The sequence below is a fragment of the Gopherus flavomarginatus genome, chromosome 5 (genome assembly GCF_025201925.1).
Source record: "Gopherus flavomarginatus isolate rGopFla2 chromosome 5, rGopFla2.mat.asm, whole genome shotgun sequence".
Taxonomy (NCBI): Eukaryota; Metazoa; Chordata; order Testudines; family Testudinidae; genus Gopherus; species Gopherus flavomarginatus.
This window is the reverse complement of record NC_066621.1, coordinates 46,537,326-46,556,752: the sequence shown is the minus strand read 5'-3', so window position 1 is coordinate 46,556,752 and position 19,427 is coordinate 46,537,326. Positions and strand designations below refer to the sequence as shown.

General features: G+C 48.7%; 1 protein-coding gene across 1 annotated transcript in view; it reads right to left on the bottom strand.

Moving 5' to 3' along the window:
- Positions 1-658: 658 nt before the first annotated feature.
- DRD4 (dopamine receptor D4) overlaps positions 659-19,427 on the bottom strand; it is a 34,147-nt gene continuing 15,378 nt past the window's right edge. The window contains exons 2-4 of the mRNA XM_050952930.1: positions 11,554-11,666; positions 8,363-8,916; positions 659-945 (exon numbers count right to left, since the gene is read on the bottom strand). Coding sequence (XP_050808887.1) covers positions 743-945; positions 8,363-8,916; positions 11,554-11,666 — 870 coding nt within the window. The 3' untranslated portion in view covers positions 659-742. The remainder of the gene's footprint in view (positions 946-8,362; positions 8,917-11,553; positions 11,667-19,427) is intronic.

The window sequence follows — 19,427 nt, the reverse complement described above, 5'->3', positions numbered from 1 at the left end:
TTTAATCGAGATGGCAATCATCAGGGTTTAAAATATTTTCTCTTGTGCTCTGACACATCAACCTGCACTTTCAAATATTCTGTGCTATTTCCCTGATCAGTACATAATCCCCACTGGGGAGTTACACTGCAGCAGTGCCAATAGGGGACGATAATGTTAGTATTTAAACTTGCACCTCCTTCCCTCTACAGTAGGTCACCTGGTCAACTTGCTAAATGCTACAGTGAGCACCCTGGGGCTAGTGCACTTGAATGTCTATCCACCAGGATGCTGAGGTATCCCTCAAAGCAAAGGGGGTGTAGGAAGAAATTGGACCCCTCTTGTCTTCCCCCAAGGGTCTGGAGAGGCACCGTCTGACAGTCTCATGCCTTCCTCTTCAGTATTGGGCACTGGCTCGTGGAAGAGCCAGAACAACAGACCATAGGCCACTTTGGCTGTTACACAGTCTCTCTCGTTTGGCACCTTCCAGATTTTTGCACTGCAAACTGACCAGAGGCCCAATTTTTATTCCTGCCTATTAACAAGTGCATCAGGCTGGGGGTACTAGACTCCATGGACAATTCCTCCCAGGATTGGGGCAGGCTGTTGTGCTTTCAGCGTGCATGGAAAAAAAAGTGTAAAACACAGGAACGTAGCAAGAAATCAAACTTTAATGGGCTATACAAAAAAACCCACTGGGTCATCTTTACTCCCTGCTGTGCCCTGTGCTTTAGTTCCTCCCTGACTCCAGCAGGCACCAATCTCAGCAGAAGAAGTGCAAAGCTTTGCGGAAGAATTTCCTGAACTCTGTGTTGAAGATGGTGTAGATGATGGGGTTAAGGGCACTGTTGACGTAGCCCAGCCAGGTGACAATGCTGATGACCTGACTGGGGATGGTGCAGGATTTGCACAGGGCTCTTGTTATATGTACTACAAAGAAGGGTGTCCAGCAGAAGAGGAAAGCGCCTGTGAAAGAGAACAGACAGCAAAGTCAGACACTGCAGACAAGTACCATGGAGGTGGGGTGGTATATGTAGCTCGTGGGTTGATAGATGAGGCTGTGTAACCCTGTGGAAGGGTCACAGGCTAAATGAGGAGACCTGGGCCAAGTCACTTTATTTCTCTGTGAAATACCCTCCCACTATTTGTGTCTTGAGCGGAACGGTCTCTTACAACGTGTCTGTATCATGAAGTCTACGCATTATTGTCAAATACATATTACAGACTGTACCTCTGGGTATAGTATTGATACAGACAACACAGCAGGTAAGCCAGCATCCAAAGAGCATGAGATCCTGAAATTGTATTGTGCTATTACAGAATTGCCATGCACCTGTCTGGCTTAGTAGGGTTTTGGGGCTAAAGAAGGCATTACAGAAATGGACAGAGAGACATATCTCGGACCCAAATGGAGGAAGTGGAAACCAGGACAAGCATTAAGCAACCTCTCTAGCCATCTCTTCCTGCATCATTACAGGCACAGATCAAGTGTGGTGCCAGCATCAACTTGGACATCAAAAGGAGGGGAAACCCATCAATCACCTAGAGCAGGGGTTTTCAACCTTTTCCACGGCAGGATGGTTAAGACCCACTGACTTTTTCATGACCCCCAAGTTGAGAACCCACAGCTTAGAGAAAAATAACTATCAGGGTATTGGGTTCAACCTTGTGGTTACAGGTTGAGCGTAACTGCTGCCTTTCGTTCAGAATGTACGTGACTGAAATAGCAGTCTCCAGCCCCAAACCACAGGCAGACGCAAGGCTGTCCAGAAATCTGCTACCCTGGGCAGAGTGGTTTGCTGGGTATTGTTGGGGGATAGGGGAGCATAAGCAAAAGAACAGATTGGAGAAGTAGGGTGTGTTCCAGACTTCTGCCAGGGTCACACAGTGTGACCCTGACAGAAGTTGGGAAAAGAGGCTTCTGCTCTGGTGCTGACTAAAGAGGCTTTGGACTACAAGCAAAGAAGCTCTCTTGTGTTCATAATAAACCCAAGAGCATCAAAGGACTCCCTGCCTCCATCGTCAGTTTCTCCTTACAGAAACAACTCAACTCTTTGACTAGATGTGTGGGTTGAATGAGGGCAGGTGAGAAGGTGGAACGAGTGGAAACTGGAGGGCAGGTACTGCCCTTGGCTACACACCTGTGACTACACTGGGGAGCTGTGCAGCAGTATCTGAGCACAGCATTTTACGTCTGGTGGGGGGTGGGATGTTTTGGTGGTAGCCAAGTTGCTGCTGAATATATTACAGAGGCCCGTGTCAATATGCAGTATATTTCTCTAGCTGTAACAAGAGGAAAGCGATCACATTCTGAGGCTCACCCTCTGACCTACAGCAGCAGCAATGGTGGCTGCTGCACAAGGAATTATTGGCCCCGAGGTTACAACAACACCGTGTTTGGTGAAATCATCTCAGGAGCAAGCATGCTCCTTACTTCATCTCATGCCCACTCTGCTGTGCTTTCTCAGCTTCTACTGCCAGAGAAATGTGGCCCTCTGCATGAGCAGGCTGGCACTCCGCTCGCCAGGACAGTGAAAATCAGACGCAGCCCTATTCAGCTCCCACCTAGGGGGTGTCTGATTCTGCAACCCTGCACCAGCAGGAATTTAGGGCTTCACTAGCCTCTAGGGCAGTCCCTCCCTCCAGGGAGACGGGTCCATGTATCCACCTGCTCCGGGATGGACTGGACTTGCCCCCATCACAGCAGACTGGATTTTAAGTGATGAGCTGTTGTTACTCCATCCCCGACAGAGGAGCTGTGCTCCAGGGCCCATAAGGCAGGGAAGCAGTTGTCCCTGAAGACTGCCCTCTTGCAGAGCGTTGAGTTCAGAGCCTCTTGGGGGAGAGGATTTCACCCCCTTTGATCAAAGGGCGGCTCTGGCTGCCTTGCTGTTTCCAGGCCCTTTTACTGCAAAGAGGGAGGCACTCGTGGTGGGCTGAATTTTACCTCATTTATAGTGACCGATGAGCAGGACAGAACAGGCCCCAAGCAGATGGGCTGAGGGAGGAAGCCTGGGCTTACTGCTCAGGCACAGGCCTGGTCCACAGCAGGGTGGCCCTCAAGTCACAGCTCTGCTATAACGGACCTGTGTGACCCTGGGCTCGTCACTGAATCGCTCTCTGTGCCTTAGCTGGCAAAGGCGCTACCATCCCTTGGAGGTAGGGTAGTTTAAATTCATAACCGTGTGGCAGATGCTCACATCCTACAGAAGCATTTAGGTGGGTTTCCCCTAGCAAAGGTCATGTGAAGTGCCAGCTTCCAAGTTTCCTCCACTAAAACTCCTCATCTGACCTGCTGTCCCACTGGCTTGGTTTGGATTGCAGCCATCCATGCACTACTCCTTCAGCTCAGGTTTTGCAAAGTTGAGACACAAACTACCCTGAGTCATGCTTAGCTGATCAAAGGGCCTGTAATGCGCATCTGATTACAGTTAACTAGAGGCTTAAGCTGGTTTTCTTATCACTGTAAAGCATTTCAGGATCTGCGGGCTTGTCTACATCACAAAGTTGCAGCGCTGGTGAGGGGGTTACAGCGCTGCAACTTAGGAGGTGTACACATCTGCAGGGCATCACCAGCGCTGCAACTCCCTGTTTGCAGCGCTGGCCGTACTCCCGTTTTGTCTCGGGTGTAGAGGATCCAGCGCTGGTGATCCAGCTCTGGTAATCAAGTGTAGACACTTACCAGCGCTTTTCTTGACCTCCGTGGAATAAGCAGGTATCCCAGCATACCTGAGGAAGCCTCTCTGGTAATTAAGCAGGTCTCCTTCCCCGGTTTGCTCTCGCGTTCCCCGAACCCCCGAGCAAGCAGGTCTCCTTCCCTGCGGTTTGCAGGGGGGTTCGGGGAACGCGAGAGCAAACCGCGGGGAAGCTGGTCTCCTTCCCCGGTTTGCTCTCGCGTTCCCCGAACCCCCCTTGAAGCCGCCCAACAGCGCTGCAGTGTGGCCACATCTAACACCACTTGCAGCGCTGGTTGCTGTAAGTGTGGCCACTCTGCAGCGCTGGCCCTATACAGCTGTACTAATACAGCTGTAACAACCAGCGCTGCAAAATTGTAGATGTAGACATACCCTGAGACACATAATTTGGCAGTTGGAAGAGCATAAACATTACAATAGGCTGGAATGTGGGTTGAGTCTGGCAGTTCTGAGGGGGGTGGCTTTGTTCCTTAGCTTTGCTGCCTGGAAGGCCTAAAAAAAAAATCAACATTCTCTCCTAGTCTCTTGAACCAGTGACAGATTTTTGTTATTAACAATAGTGACTTCTTGAGCATGCAGGACAGAACAGTGGAAGGGAATGGGGTGCAACCCCACTGCCTTTGTGGCCCTTTAACACACCTGTGATGAGGGTCTCAACGCTGCTGCACACAGTTGTATGTGATACTCTCATGGAGTTACTCAAAATCTCTCTGTTGGTTGTGCATGGATCAATTACAAAAACAGCTGGACTCCTGGCCTTCATGGAAAGCTACTTCAAGAACAAACTGATCCCCACCCTCTAGACCAGGGGTGGACAAACTATGGCCTGTGGGCCACATCCGGCCCTTCAGACCATTTAATCTAGCCCTCAGCTCCAGCCAGGGAGCAGGGTCAGAGGCTTGTCCCGCTCCGCATGGCTCCCAGAAAACAGACAGCACGACCCCCCTCTAGCTCCTATGTAGATCGTGGAGACATGGCCAGGCGGCTCAGCACTCTGTCCAGTCTGCAGGCACCGCCCCCGCAGCTCCCATGGGCCACAGTTCCCAGCCAATGGGAGCTGCAAGGGTGGTGCTTGCAGACAGGGCAGCGCGCAGAGTCGCCTGGCTGTACCTTGGAGCCGGATGGTGGACATGCTTTCAGCAGCTGCTTGCAGTAAGCGCCGCCTGAAGCCTGCACCCTGAGCCCGCCCCTGTACCCCAATACCCTGCCATAGCCCCAATGCCCCCTCTGAACCCCTCAATCCCAGCCCAGAGCCCCCTCTTGCACTCCAAGTCCCTGATCCCCAGCCCCCCCCCCCAAGCCTGTACCCCCTCATGCCCCAACAGCCTGCCCCATCCCTGATCCCCCTCCCACCCTCTGAACCCAATGGTCCCAGCCTGGAGCCCCCTCCTGCACCCCAAACCCCTCATCCTCAGCCCCATGCCAGAGCCTTTACCACCACCCCCTGGTACTCCAACCCAGAGCCCCACCCCGCACCCTGAACTCCTCATTTCTGGCCCCACCCCAGAGCCCACACCTCTTCCTGTGTCCCTACCCCCAATTTCATGAGCATTGATGGCCTGCCATACAATTTCCATACCCCAATGTGGCCCTCAGGCCAAAAAGTTTGCCCACCTCTGCTCTAGACCCACAGGGACCTACGGACACACACCCCAGTCTGCATCCTGGCATTGTGCCCTTGTGCCCAGACAGGAGGCTGAGCAATAACACCATGTCTAAACTAGCAAGCTTACAGCGGCCCGGCTGTACTGATTCAGATGCACTGCTGTACAGTCGCTTGCGTAGCCACTCTATGGCGACAGGAGAGAGCTCTCCCATTGACATAATTACTACCACCTCCACGAGCAGTAGTAGCTGTGCACACCACCACTTATGCCGGTGAAACTTGTCGCTGGGAGGCCGGGGGGAGGGTTCACGCCATTGAGTGTCAAGTTTTGCTGACTTAAGTGGTAGTGTAGACATGGTCTGAGTGGTGGAATAAGTTGTCCTGCTACATCATCGAATCCCTGCCTTTATGTACAGTCCATTTCAATAGGAAATGGCTCTTGAACCAAACGTATCTTCTGCAGCATGTGGTGAATAGTCATGATACTGATGCCTGAGTGTTTAGTCCCCACGTAACAGAAAAGCCTTCAACGAGACAAATAAGGGCAGAAAAGGCCCTTGAGTCATTAGCTTTTCGGGACTCACAGATTTTAAAGCCCAACAGGACCATCTCTTGCCTAGCTTTTAGCCAGCAAGCCAACTCTGATGTAAAGACGCCACCACATCCCTGCTCTTTAGTAATAAAAAGCTTTGTCCATTTCCAGTTTGAATTATTCTGGCTTCCAGCCAGGGGCTCTCACTATGGCAGACAATCACTGCGCTGTCTGCGGAATGAACTCACACAAGAAAAGAGTAAAAGACAAGCACTATCACCTGCAGGTGAACACTTTTCACAAAGCGATCCCTCTATATCGGGCCTGTCAGCCCTCATCCTCAAAGGAAACCTGCACAACAATTTCACAAGACAAGCTTGAGAGCCTGAATTCATTCCTCTGCTAGAGCAGGTCTGCACACAAGTGCTACAGCAGTGCATAGGTGCTGATGCAGCATTTTAAGTGAAGACGCTCCTGGCGGCACACTTAATCTACGCCCGCAAGAGGCGGTAGCTATGTTGATGGGAGAAGCTCTATATCGGGCATTAGCCTGGTATAAGTACGTTGCTCGGGGATGTGGATTTTTCACACCCGAGCAACATGGTTATATCAATAAATCTCTGTAGTGTAGCCCTGGCCTTCATGGATTGAACAGAGACAATGGATTTCTAGCTTATTACAACAATCTGTAATCCACTAACCCTCTCTTTTTGTCCTCTGACTGCAGAAGTGTTAATGGACCATTCTATCCTGAATGGTCCCTTACAATATGTGCCAACTACTTATGCTAAACAATGTGTCCCCCCTTGTGCTTTGTTGTGATGCTGGGAGTTCCCCTTAGACCTGAAGAAGAGCTCTGGGGTAAGCTCAAAAACTTGTCTCTCTCACCAACAGAAACTGGTCCAATAAAAGACAGCTGAAGGCACAGACAGACACTATCAGATTAAAGAGCTGTAAAGGTTTTAGGATAAGCATCATCATTAGCCATAACAAGAGAGGCCAGCATGGATTTCCATGTGGGAGTAGTATGAGTATTTTCAGACAGGGGAGATGAGATAGGATTAGCCCTGGTCAGAGCAGCTTTGCTTCCCTCACCTATTGCACTGCAGGTCACAGCAGTTGAGCCAGGATGGCTAGAGAATCATTTCTAGTTCTAGGTGCTTGATTAGTCATGATGATCAATCAATCAAACCTCCAAAACTGCAGGGCTAAATCATAGCTCTGCCCTTCACCCCACACAGGGGGCAGCACAAGACGCTGACTCTGCCTCGTTCACCCCCACTTTGGTGGGGGGTGGGAGGAGGAGTGCCCTGCACCTGGCAAAGCATGGGGGGGGGGGGGGAATGGAGACCTTGGCCCCACCTATGCCTCACCCACCCCTGCCTACTCCCCACCTACCTACCCAGGGGAGGATGTAGCAGCTTGGTAGCAACTACCTCTGTCCTGCAGTGCAGGTAGTTGAGGTGGGAAAACAAGGGGGCACCTTACACCCCTGGACCATCTGCCCAAGCCACGCTGGGACCCGGCCCTCAGTTGCACTTTCAAGTACAGATACTAGCAAAACTAATTATCCAAACCTCTAGGCCTTTTCTTGAGGCTTTCAGTACTGTACACTTCCAGACAGGCTAGAAATACCACACAGTCCATCCTACCAAGGCCAACGAGTCATCGTGCATTAGAGACTAAACCTATCAAAACTCACTAGTTGCTTCTGCCCTTTGAAGCCCGTGTGTTTGTTTAAATGCAAGCTCACTTTCTGGACCACAGTGCTGCTGTCAGGCTTGGGAATTGCAGGGACCCTGTCCTGTCCATAGCCAGCTCCCTGGGATGGACAATCACCTACCGTGTGCTGATCATCATGGGATCCTTGCATTAAACAAAAGGATTCAAATACTTCCATCTTTGCTGCTTAGGGAAGCTTTTCTGTTCACCACCCAATCCCCATTAGCAAATAGATCTCAGCCTAGCCCTTTGGGCATGAGATCAGAGAACTGGTGACATGTTTCTTCCTCCCAGTACAGCAGCCAGTATTCTCACCATGCTGGGAGTGCTGCATTAAGGGCATATTGGGGCCCCTGTCTTCCTTGCCAGTCTTGCACCCAAGGAGAACACTGCAGAGCTGGAACGGAAGAGTCTGGCGCGCTCCCCATTGGTGTGAATCACGCTGAAGAATTAAGCATGACAGCTGCATCTGAAGCAGACATGAGACTGGAACACCAGGTGAGATCTTAGTCCAGATGTTCCTGAGACAATCAAGTGCTAATCCTGGCTAAGGGGGGCGGGGTGGGAAGAAGGCTAGTGGTGCCCTGTTAAAATACAAGAGCCCACCTGGGGCCAGATTTTCAAATGCACTCATGACCACATTTACAGATGCTTAAAAAAGCTGACAGTTGGGGGCAGATATTCAAGACAACACCTGAATCAGAGACCAATTTTTAAACACAGACAGCCCCCAACATACAAAGCCTTTCTGAAAATCCCAGTCCCAGTATAAACCCCCCCCCCCACCCCACTGTTCTAGCAGCCATGTAATGAGGAACATCCACTTACCGACCACAACCGGCAGCACCTTCATAGCCTTCCTCTCACGGCCATTGATCTTGGCCTGTTTCTGTTTGTGTGTCGGGTGGGAGTACTTGAGGTGAGGGCAGGAGACAGTCTGGATGCCACTGTTCATCATGTACCCCCTGGGGAAAGAGCACTCGGAGCGGTCATACAGACTGCACTCCTGCAGCTTGATCTCAGCCTGCTTCCTCTCCAGGAGGGGAGGTGGGCAGCACAGTTTCTGGCCACCCGCATACACGCTGCTCTTCAGCTTGGCTTTCCTGGCCTCCTCCCACCGCTTCAGTCCCTGGAACATGGCACAGTAGAGGACCAGCATGACCGGACAGGGGATGAAGAAGGAGCAGATGGAGGAGTAAACAATGTAGTTGTTGTCCTCCAGCTGACACAAGGTGGGGTCCCTGTCTGGGACGTTGTTGAGGCCGAAGATGACTGGGGATGCCACGGCGAAAGCAAAGATCCAAGTGGTGGAGATGAGGATCAGCTGCCGCAGGTCGATCTGCTGCCGGTTGTAGTTCAGCGGGATGGAAACGGCGATGAACCTGTGACATAGAGAAAACAGGGTCAAGGCTGGTAGCATGGAGCTGCCCTGAGCTGGGCGAGTGGTGCTAGCAGAGCATGTCCTCTTCTCCCATCGATCACTGAGTGAGTTGCCTGCGCAATGACTCTGACAGTAAATGGAGCAGTCAGTCAATGTTCTCCCACACCCAGCCCCACACCAGGCTGAGATCCTGCTGTTGGTTGGGACCCCTTCTTCCCCTGCACGTTTAGGAGAACACCATCAGACCACTAAGCCTCATCTACCACTAGGCCATTCCCAGCAGTATCGCTACGTTGATGTACCCAAATCCTCATAACTCACATGGCACTGGCACAAAGTGAAACAGCAGCCAAGATCCAGCTGCACCAGCATTAGCCCCCCATGGTGCCTGTGCACTGTGGCACAATAGGGGTTTGTGCTGCTGTCTCTACATCCATGATGTTACACTGGTGTGAATTCCCTTAACATAAGCAGGGCTTTAGCGTCTCTTCAGGACAGGACAAATCTCATCTCATCCCTGGGTGAGATTCTATGACTTGTGCAGGAGCTCAGGCTGGTTGGTCACCCCATGGTCCCTTCTGGCCTTAACATCTGTTACTCCTGCCATTTTGGGGGGCCATGTTTGGTGATCAAAGGACGGGAGGGAAGGTGAAGTCCAGCCATTTGTTTGGGCGACATTCACTGCTTTGTTCTAGGATAGCTGCTCCCTCAGTTAGTTCTTCCCTGACCCACTCTGACACCCGCCTCCTTCATCACCCCTATTCTCCATCTAGGGATGCTCAGTTCCTTCCCAGGCTGTCACTCCCTCTAGCAGACTGGCTGCTGAAGCCCTATGTGGTGGCACCGCCTCTCCCCTCATCATTCCCAAGAATATGGTGCATCATACCCACAAGTGCTACTCAGTGCATGAGCTCCTGATCTCACTGCCAACTCCCACCCCCCACATGGTATTTATTTCCCACGCTGCACTGCAGAAGAGAATAGCATGGCTCCCTGACAACAGGAAAGGGGCACTTTCTCAGCTGCCTTCCCTTCACCCTAATCATTACTAAAAGTTCCCACAATTGCCGCTTTCTCCCCTAGAAAGAGGGTGGCCATATCATTCCCAGGTTGAGCTTCCCACACAGCAGTGTAATACACGTCCGCCCACACGATCTGCTTTATACAGAATGCTTTGCCTGTGTGCCTCACTACTACCTGGGATTTTGGCGTTCACCTCACCAAGACTCCCTCAATATAAAGCCTCTGCAGCGTGGAGGGGATAGTGCATTTTACTGTAGGTCACCAAGCATGTGGCAGATGGCGGTGGCCAGGTTATTAATGTGGATCAGTCAGTTCTGAGCCAGCAAAGCTTCTCCTTTCCTCACCTCGGGTTCCAGACAGCTGTTGTCACTTCAATTCATGAGACAGATGATGTATGTGCAATAACCCATGGTGTTTAAGACACTGACCATGGATTAAAAGCCACAGCTTGCAATAGCAATGTAGCAAATGTACCCTCGGACAGAGTTATTAATCCTCCGTAAATAGGTTCTCAACTCTTATTTTGCTGACATGCCATAGCCAGCCTATTGAAATGTAAATGAAATGAGCGCCTGGGGCTGTAATTAAATCTTGTAGGGAGCTATTCTTGTTACACGCGAGCTGCCAGGAGGAGGTCAGGCTGGTGTTTGGAGCACTGGGACCACAGAGCAAAGAGGGAGCTGAGCTCTGCAAAGGGCACTCTATGACCAATTGATCACTTCCCAGCTGTTTCTTACTCATTCCTTCACTGGCCCAGCTAACGTATTTCTGTTCAGGAATTGACTGTCACCTCCAAATCCCCAGGAAGGACAACCTTCCTGAACAATAAACAGCCTTTTGTGATGCAGCAATATCCTGCCACTGCCATCCATATCATCCCGACCTGCTACGCTGGGTTCTGCTCTGTTTATTTCAAAGTGATAGGCAGAAAACTAACATGGAGCTTTGTCACCAAGGAACAGGCGATATCTGCATGTGGTGTTGGGCGTAGCAGCTTTCCCAGCCTCAAAAACAAAGACGGCATCCAACAGCTGTTTGGTGGCCTGTGTGAAGCGTGTTTGGTCTAAATCCAGCTTCTAATGGACTGGTGTCTACACCACACCCCTTGGCCATCCAAGCAGAGAGGCCAGGACTGAAGGGGCCCTGAGACTTAACGCTCCGCTTACCTCAGCTTGGTCCTCTGATCTGGGAATTAGGGCAGAACTCTGGAATCCAAGTGGCTGAAGGCTTATTCTAGACATAGTTCACTCTCTCAAGTCAAACCCAACAAGGGGCAGCTCTCATCAGCCCGGTTTCTGCCTTTGGCATCACTATTAACTGCTCCCAGACTGCTTGGACTCCAAGCCTTGGAGAGATGAGGGAGCAAATCTCCACCAAAACTGGGGCTGGAGATAGGGGAAACTGATTCAATCCAAGAGGGACTTCCCCAGGGGGAACAGGGCTAGGGATTCCCTGCATGGCAATGAGGAAAGTCCCAGCCCATCTGACCTCAGCACCGCTTCAATACAGAAGGCAGGTGGAGAAACATCCCTTCAATGATTTCCCGGGGGAAGGGTTGTAATGCCCAGACAACAGACAAGCTCGGATGGGCTAAGTAGCTGGGGGATGTGCTTACCGATCCACGCTGATAGCACAGAGGTTGAAAATAGAGGCCGTGCACAGCATCACATCCATGGTCATCAGTGCGTCACACAGACCCGTGCTCAAGGCCCACACTCCTCCTTGGAACTGAGGGCAAAGAGAGAGGGGCAGTCAGGGCATGTCAGTCCCTGATGCCGCACAGGGCTTTGCAGGTCATTATGGGTAGACAGACTCTCGCTCCTCGCTAAAAAACAGCTGTGCGGATATTGCAACTCAGGCAGCAGCTTGAGCTAGCCATCCCAGCTCAGATTCAGGGGGCCAGATTGGCTCAGGCTTGTGCGATTAGTAGGGATCTGTGCACCCTGGAACTATAAGTATCACTTCAACATGTTTTAATAGGGGATCCTAGACACATTCACAAGGTGTGGGATTGTCCTAGAGGGGAAGAAAAAAAAGGTTTAAAATCAGGTAATCCCTTCTCTGTCCTAGCTACGATCCCCCACTGAGTTGACGTCCACGCAAGTGGTTTATTCACATGTTGTAGATCACAGCTTTGTTATCCCTTAATTTTTAGCCTGGCTGGAGGTTCATGCTAAGGTAAGGTTAATGTTTCCACCCAAAACACCACCCAGCAGAACTGGGATACAATACAACCACTGCTAAAAGGAGTGGGGGGAAACCCACCTGAAAGTCATTTTTCATCAGGGTCCATAACCACCACCCCTAAGCCCTCAGAACAAAGAGGTAACCGATTTAATCTGAGATGGGTTCCCTAGTTAATTTACAGATCCTCAACCCCAAAAAGTGATTCCTCTTTTACTTGGTCTAAGTATGAATGCTCCATTTGTAAATAACTACGCAGATAAATTACTACTCATTACTACACAATTATTTTACCCTGCCACACTAGATAACGAGCAGCTCCTCTGGGAGTATGCTAAAGCAGACCCTCTGGGAGTATGCTAAAGCAGTTCTAGTTTTGGGGAAATGAACAACATAATCTCTCTTGGTGTGATCACAGCCACCAACCTTAGTGCAGGGCAGAGGAAAAGTGCCAGCAGCAATTTTCATTCCAGAACTTGGCCACATTTGTCTAGCACAGATTGGCTGGAGTATAAACTTTGCAGAGTATATACCCCACAATGGACCGTCCCCCAACAGTTGAACTGATCAGGTTGCGAAAAGCATTTATGGAAAATGGGTCCTTTCTGAACCCTGCAGAAAGGAAAAAAAACCATTTTGAATTTCTTTATGAACCCATTTTCCGAGTTGTCAAACAGCTTTAAGCAGCCAGCTGACAATCACCTACACGGATGGGTGGACTTGATGGAAAGGAGACATTCAAGGAACTTCAGTCCAGCCTTGAGCTGATGCTTGCATCGACATGAGCAGTGCAGAAGGGACTTGTCTCTGTAATTGGCTGATCAAGGTGGAGTTTCAGGGTTACAATGGATAACACATTACTAGGAATAATACCCTTCCTAGGCATTACTTTGCAATGCAATTCTCTAGTCTCAGAGCTGGTCTATGCAATTTACATGGGTATAATTATGTTATACCCATAACTATGTTATAGCGACCTAACTCCCCACATAGACAACGCTAGGTAAATGGGAGGGCTTCTCCCATCACATAGCTACACTACCGCCTCTCGGGGAGGTGGAGTACCTGCGCAGGTAGGAGAATCCCTGCCATCAACATAGGCAGCATCTTCACTGAAGCGCCACGCAGCTGCTTAAGTGTAGACAAGCCCTCAGTTTTTGGAAAAGTTAACAGTCAGCTAACAGAACCAATGTCCCCTTACAAACAAAACACTAAGAAGGTTAGCAAACAACATGTGTAATTTCAAATAGCATGGATCATAATATGGTTTTAAATTGAGAGCTTTTGTCATTTACAAGGCTCTTTTGACCTTTCTGCAATATAAGTATTGTGTGAAAAGAACAGGAGTACTTGTGGCACCTTAGAGACTAACAAATTTATTTGAGCATAAACTTTTGTGGGCTAAAACCCACTTCATCGGATGCATGCAGTGGAAAATAAAGTAGGAAGATATATATACACACACACACACACACACACACACACACACACACACACAGAGAACATGAAAAAATGGGTGTTGCCATACCAACTGTAAGGAGAGTAATCAATTAAGGTGGGCTATTATCAGCAGGAGAAAAAAAAAAGTTTGTAGTGATAATCAGGATGGCCCATTTCTAACAGTTGACAAGAAGGTCTGAGTAATAGTCGGCGAGGGAAATTTTGCACAGGGAAATAGTTTTTACTTTGTGTAATGACCAAGCCACTTCCAGTCTTTATTCAAGCCTAATTTAATGGCGTCCAGTTTGCAAATTAATTCCAATTCTGCAGTTTCTCATTGGAGTCTGTTTGTGAAGCTTTTTTTTGTTGGAGTACTGTGACTTTGAGGTCCCTTAATTGAGTGGCCAGGGAGGTTGAAGTGTTCTCTGACTGGTTTTTGAATGTTATAATAATTCTTGACATCTGATTTGTGTCCATTTATTCCTTTGCATAGAGAGTGAGTTTTCTTTCTGTTTAAAGAAGTTTTATATTTAATCACAGCATCAGGGTCACTTAGCAATTCAGTAATGTATTTATGTATTTCTTACCTTATCACATTTTTTTCTGAAGCTATGGCATGCTAACACCACGATCTAGAATAAACCAGATGTTTGAAGCGCAGAGGTTGTGCTCTCTGACTGTGCTAGGGTAGAGCTGCCAATGCCCCAGCAAGGGTTTGCTCAGTGGTTTGAGCATTGGCCTACTAAACCCAGGGTTGTGAGCTCAATCCTTGAGAGGGCCACTTAGGGATCTGGGGTAAAAAAAAAAAAAGGTTGGGGATTGGTCCTGCTTTGAGCAGCGGGTTGGACTAAATGACATCCTGAGGTCCCTTCCAACCCTGATATTCTATGACTTCTCCAATAAGTAACCCTTATCTTCACACCCATTGCATCTGCTCCTCTCTCTCTTAGGGAAGCAGGTTATTTTGACCAGTGATCTCTCACTTAGTTCTGCCTGGAGATATGAGGCCTGATTCTGATCTCACTGACCAGTATAAAGGGCCTGATACAATGCCACTGGAATATATCGAAAAGACTCCCATTGAAGCCCTAAATCAGGAGTAACCCCACTGAGGCTGATGGAATTACATCAGTCTGAGACCAGAATCAGGACTGCAAGCCCCAGAAGTTCCCTGCTCTCCATGACTGTTATTTGCTTCCAGTAGCGCACACGTGCGTGCTAGGTGCCGTGCAAAGCACAGTCCCTGCCCAATTTTCATCCTCACCTGGGGACGTTTCTGCTTTCAGATGCAGTCAGAATCTGAGAGCTAGTCCCCACAGGCACTGAACCTGAGTGCAGACTGACTGAAGTCCGGAAGCCCATATTGTCTATGAGGCTAACATCAGCACAGAGGCTGAATATTTGGTGACCATTTATCTCCCCATATGACACCTAATTACCCACTCAGTAACATCCGAGTGTCCTAGTTTCACTTCCCATTGCAGGTGAGCCAATGGCATTTTGAGACCCGAGTGTGGCCGGAAAAGCGGATGATGTGAGCTGAAAACAGCACAGAGTTACACAAATCTCATAGCGCGCTGTTAACTATGACATTTGCTAAGGCACAACCGCTTGTCCACTTATTATACTGCGGAAACATCCCATTGCCAAGCTGAGGAGTAACAGTCACTCTCTTATACAACCCTGGTGCAGTGGCTGCCTGAATATTTCATTCAGCTACTGCATTAGCAGGAAGATATTGATGGAACTGGAAGGAGTTGAGAAAACAGCAACAAAAATGATTGTGGGAGCTGAAGAGCTAGAGATAGCGTCTGGGGGAAGATAAAGAGCTAAGTATTTTTAAGGAAAGAGCTAAACACCGTTGAGACATGCTAAGAATCTGTATGCTCCTGGGAGAGGAAGAGGAGTTATTTAGCAGGATATGCAAGGGTAGAACTAGGAGCAATGGAATGGTGCTCAGAAAGGCAGGAATTTAGACTGGATATCAGGAACAGCTTCCTGGCACTGAGATATTTTAGCATGTGGAACAGTTTCCTTGGGCTAGTGACAGAGACTCCATTTCTTGGGACAGGTGAACAAAACATGCAGCATCAGGAATTACAGCACAGCACCATCCTGGGGCGAATGCAGGTATCTCACGGGAGGGACACTAGAGACTTACTTGGATCAGGTTAGGTGCTCTCTCTAAGACCAGGCCTCATCCCTTATGTCGTTGTGTGTGGGGGGGGAAGGGGGTTGTTAAAGAAAACCATTTCACTGAAATCTGAGACTCCCAGCTTCCTTGGGAATGTCACAGGAACAGTCTGGCAAAGAGACAGGTTGGGTGAGCCACTAGGGCTCTTTCAGCTCTAGCTTCAATGATTGTGACTGAGCCCTGCAGGGCTGTGCAAGAAAGTCAGGGGGCATAAGGTTCCTCCTGCTGTGTGATTGTACAGGGCTTCCCCAGATCAGGGACCCGGGGGTGGGCAGGAAGAGCAGCTGCTTCATGTCTGACACTCCTTTCAGGTGAGAATGTGGGCAGGGCCGGAGGTGGAGAAGACTGGAGGCAAGGTGGCAAGCAGGCTCAAAGGGAACTGAGACTTGGAATCGCTTTGGCTTGCTGGGGTGGTAGAGCTTCATGCTTTCCCTTGCTCAGTGCTGAAAGTACACACTCAGTCTTGCCCGTTGTTTGCTATAGAGGGGGACTTTTGCACCAGGGAATCCTTCCCGGCACAGTAATAGGGGACTGTCTCAGAGCCAGACTGGCATGTATGCCAACTGCTGTACATACTCTGTATATCTGAACAAGATTCTGCTCCTTCCCAACCCCTCTCTTTGTCCATCCTTCAGTGATATCTCAAGGCTGACTCTGCAACATTGCAGGTCATTTACAAGATGTGTCCCCCACACCATGGACAGGGGTCGAAAGGAGAAACTGGGCTGTTTTTTGGTAAAGCACAAACATCTTCAGTCATGGAGGGGGTGGGCAAGGGGCCATCCAAGTAAATACATTTTGTAAAAATGTCCTTTTATATATAAATACAGATAAAATACGTAAACTAGTGTCTAATGGACCAATGCACCTTGCACTCCAGCCTCCATTGCATGCGACAGAAGCTCGAGGGGAATTACAATTATATAATGCAAATCTTGCTCCAGAGTGAGCACCCCAAGTCAGATTTTATTGATGCTTAGTTGTCCCTTTCTCTGGAGGGAAAGTGTGGTTTAACCACAAGCCCTGTATAACTGCCAGCACAGTTGTGCTGCCCCAGGAGCAAACCAGCAACCAAATTATGATTCGTGATAGTAATGCTCTGGTTCTCCCATTCTCCAGACAGATGCCCCAGATCTCAGTGAGGTCCACTATAAATGCAAACAATGGGAACTAAACTTTGAATCCCTTCATCTCTGAGTTGAGCTTTGATGTGTGAAAGTCTAAACCCTATGCTCATGCACCATCCTTTTCAACAGAAGCAACGACATTAATACCATATCCCTTTGAAGTCCCCCAGAATAGGAAGGGACAAAGTTTGAAGGAGAGCCAGGGAAATCCCCAGTTGGAAGCTGCTCGCTGTCACTGGGCAAGTCTCATTCAGGCAACCCAGTAAGCCTCAGACCAAATAAATACTACATTGCCATTTCTCAGGTATTCCTGCAAAGTTAAAGAGATGCCAATGCCCCATGGAAAACCATCAACAAACATCTGCTGAAAAGCTTCCATTTTATTAACTCAGTTTAAGGAATTGTTTAATCCAAATGCCTCCATCCCAAGTTCTGATAACTTTCCTTCCCTTGCTCTAGTTAGAAGGATGGTCCATGAAGCTAGGTCTAAGATTTTGCACACGTAAGAACTCTGCTCTCTTTAGAAGTAATAGGTTTCAAAGTTTAGTTCCCATCAGAGCTTTGATTTTATTAACATTGTAGGTGGTCCCCTGAGTTCTTTGCAATTTCAAGGTTCTACTGTATTCAGAATCCTTCCCAAACACATACTTTACAAGGGAAGGGAGCTGCACAAGGATTAATAGCAATCAGTTGTGATGTCAGTGCAAGGTTGTGATTTCTGCTGAGGAGTAGGACTAGATGGACTCCAGGGAAATGGTTATTTTTGTGCAAACACCCTCACCAGAACCTTGGAGCCAGATGAAGGTTCAGATCAGACTTAATGTTTTGAACCTCTCTCTAGAGCTGGCCAAATACAAACACCAACACCTTTGGCATTGGGAAGGCATTTTGATTCAGTCCTCAAGTCAAACCCTCAAGTCTTGCCACATTCACATCCTGAGGGCTAGGTCTGACTATTAGAAAGACAGGAAGTTCGGATCTGAGGGCCAAGATTTTCAAAAGTCCCTGTGAGTTTTGGGCACCTCATTTTTGGGATGCCCAACTTTAAAGGGACCTGATTCTCAAAGGGCAGGAGCTCAGCACTTTCTGAAAATCAGGCCCCTTTAAGGCGCCTCAAGTTGGGGACCTAAAATCACTAGTCACTTCTGAAAGGTCTCAGCCTAGGGTTTTAGTTCCTCTCTAGGCTCCAGTAGAGAAGGAGACGAGAAAATATAAAGGTGAATCACTTCTAAATAGAAAAAGTCTGTTTTCCATGTGGTATTAGCAGCATTTAAGAATGACTTGTTGCCATGCAGCATGACCCTCCGGATGCATTAGCTAAGACACCTCCAACTGCCTCTTGGATACTTGACTGACTTGGAATTAATAGAGACAGAACTGGCTTCATTGGGTCATGTGATGAATTGCTACCTAATTACACTAGGTTGCAGGAGATTAGCCTGTCAAGGCACACAGTGTAAAGCTTTAAAGATCTTATATGGCTTAGGCCTCCTTTAAATAGTGCTTAAAGGCAACTTAGTTTCCACCCGCTTTTATTTTCTGCTTTTTAACGGGGAAAAGTGTTCTGTTTTTTCCATGGGAAATATTAGCAGCTTTTCTGCCAAAGCTGGATATCTTTTCAGTGAACATTCTCTTCACGCAGAGCAGATAATGGAACTCAATGTAGAAGTGGGTTCCCCCAGCTGCCACCCCCCAACCCCAAATCCCATTCAATAGGTCTTACAAAATTCTCTAGGCGTGGTTTGCACAGCTCTTGCAAGAGTTGCATCAATAACCAGCCTGCTGAAGGCTAATGAGAGGCCAGGCTAATTAACTAGTCCCTATTCAAAGAGCTTTAGTTGTCTTAACATCACTTCTTAGAAGATGGGCAGCCATAGGTCTGTGTTTGGCAGAGGTGACGCACACTGCCTTTAACAGGATTCACTGACAGTCTGGTGTATTGGAAGGCACATAAAGCTAGATGCTTCAAGGCATAAGTCAATCTCTAGTTGACTGGGGTTAGAAAGCAGCTTTCTTTATAGGCAGGGTCTTCCATAATTATCCAGTATAGGGTTTCTCACACCTTTTTTCAGGGAGGTTTTGAGGCCTGTGCTATAAAGGAGATCAGACTAGATGAACACAGTGGTCCCCTCTGGCCTTAAGACTCAATTTATGAATATATCAGAACATCCTCTGAAGCATCTGGTGCTGACCACAGTCAGAAACAAGACACTGGACTAGATGGACCACAGGTTTGATCCAAATCTGGCAACTCCTATCAGAACACCAGCTGCCAAACCTGTTGTATCATGTGCAGCCACCCCAAGATCCTACGACAAATCATGAGACAGGGAAACAACTCAGATTACCTTGATCTCTTGGATCCGAGACTCCTCTCTGAAGAGAGCTGGACTGATCTCGGTGAATGTGCCTTCTCATGAACAAACATGAACCCTAATGTCAGCAGCAATCCCACACTGGCTATCCACTGAGAAGCAACAAAGCTAATGAAATCTTGGGGGTGGGGGAGGGGAGAGAATGATGGTATTTGTGTCAGCCCCAGAG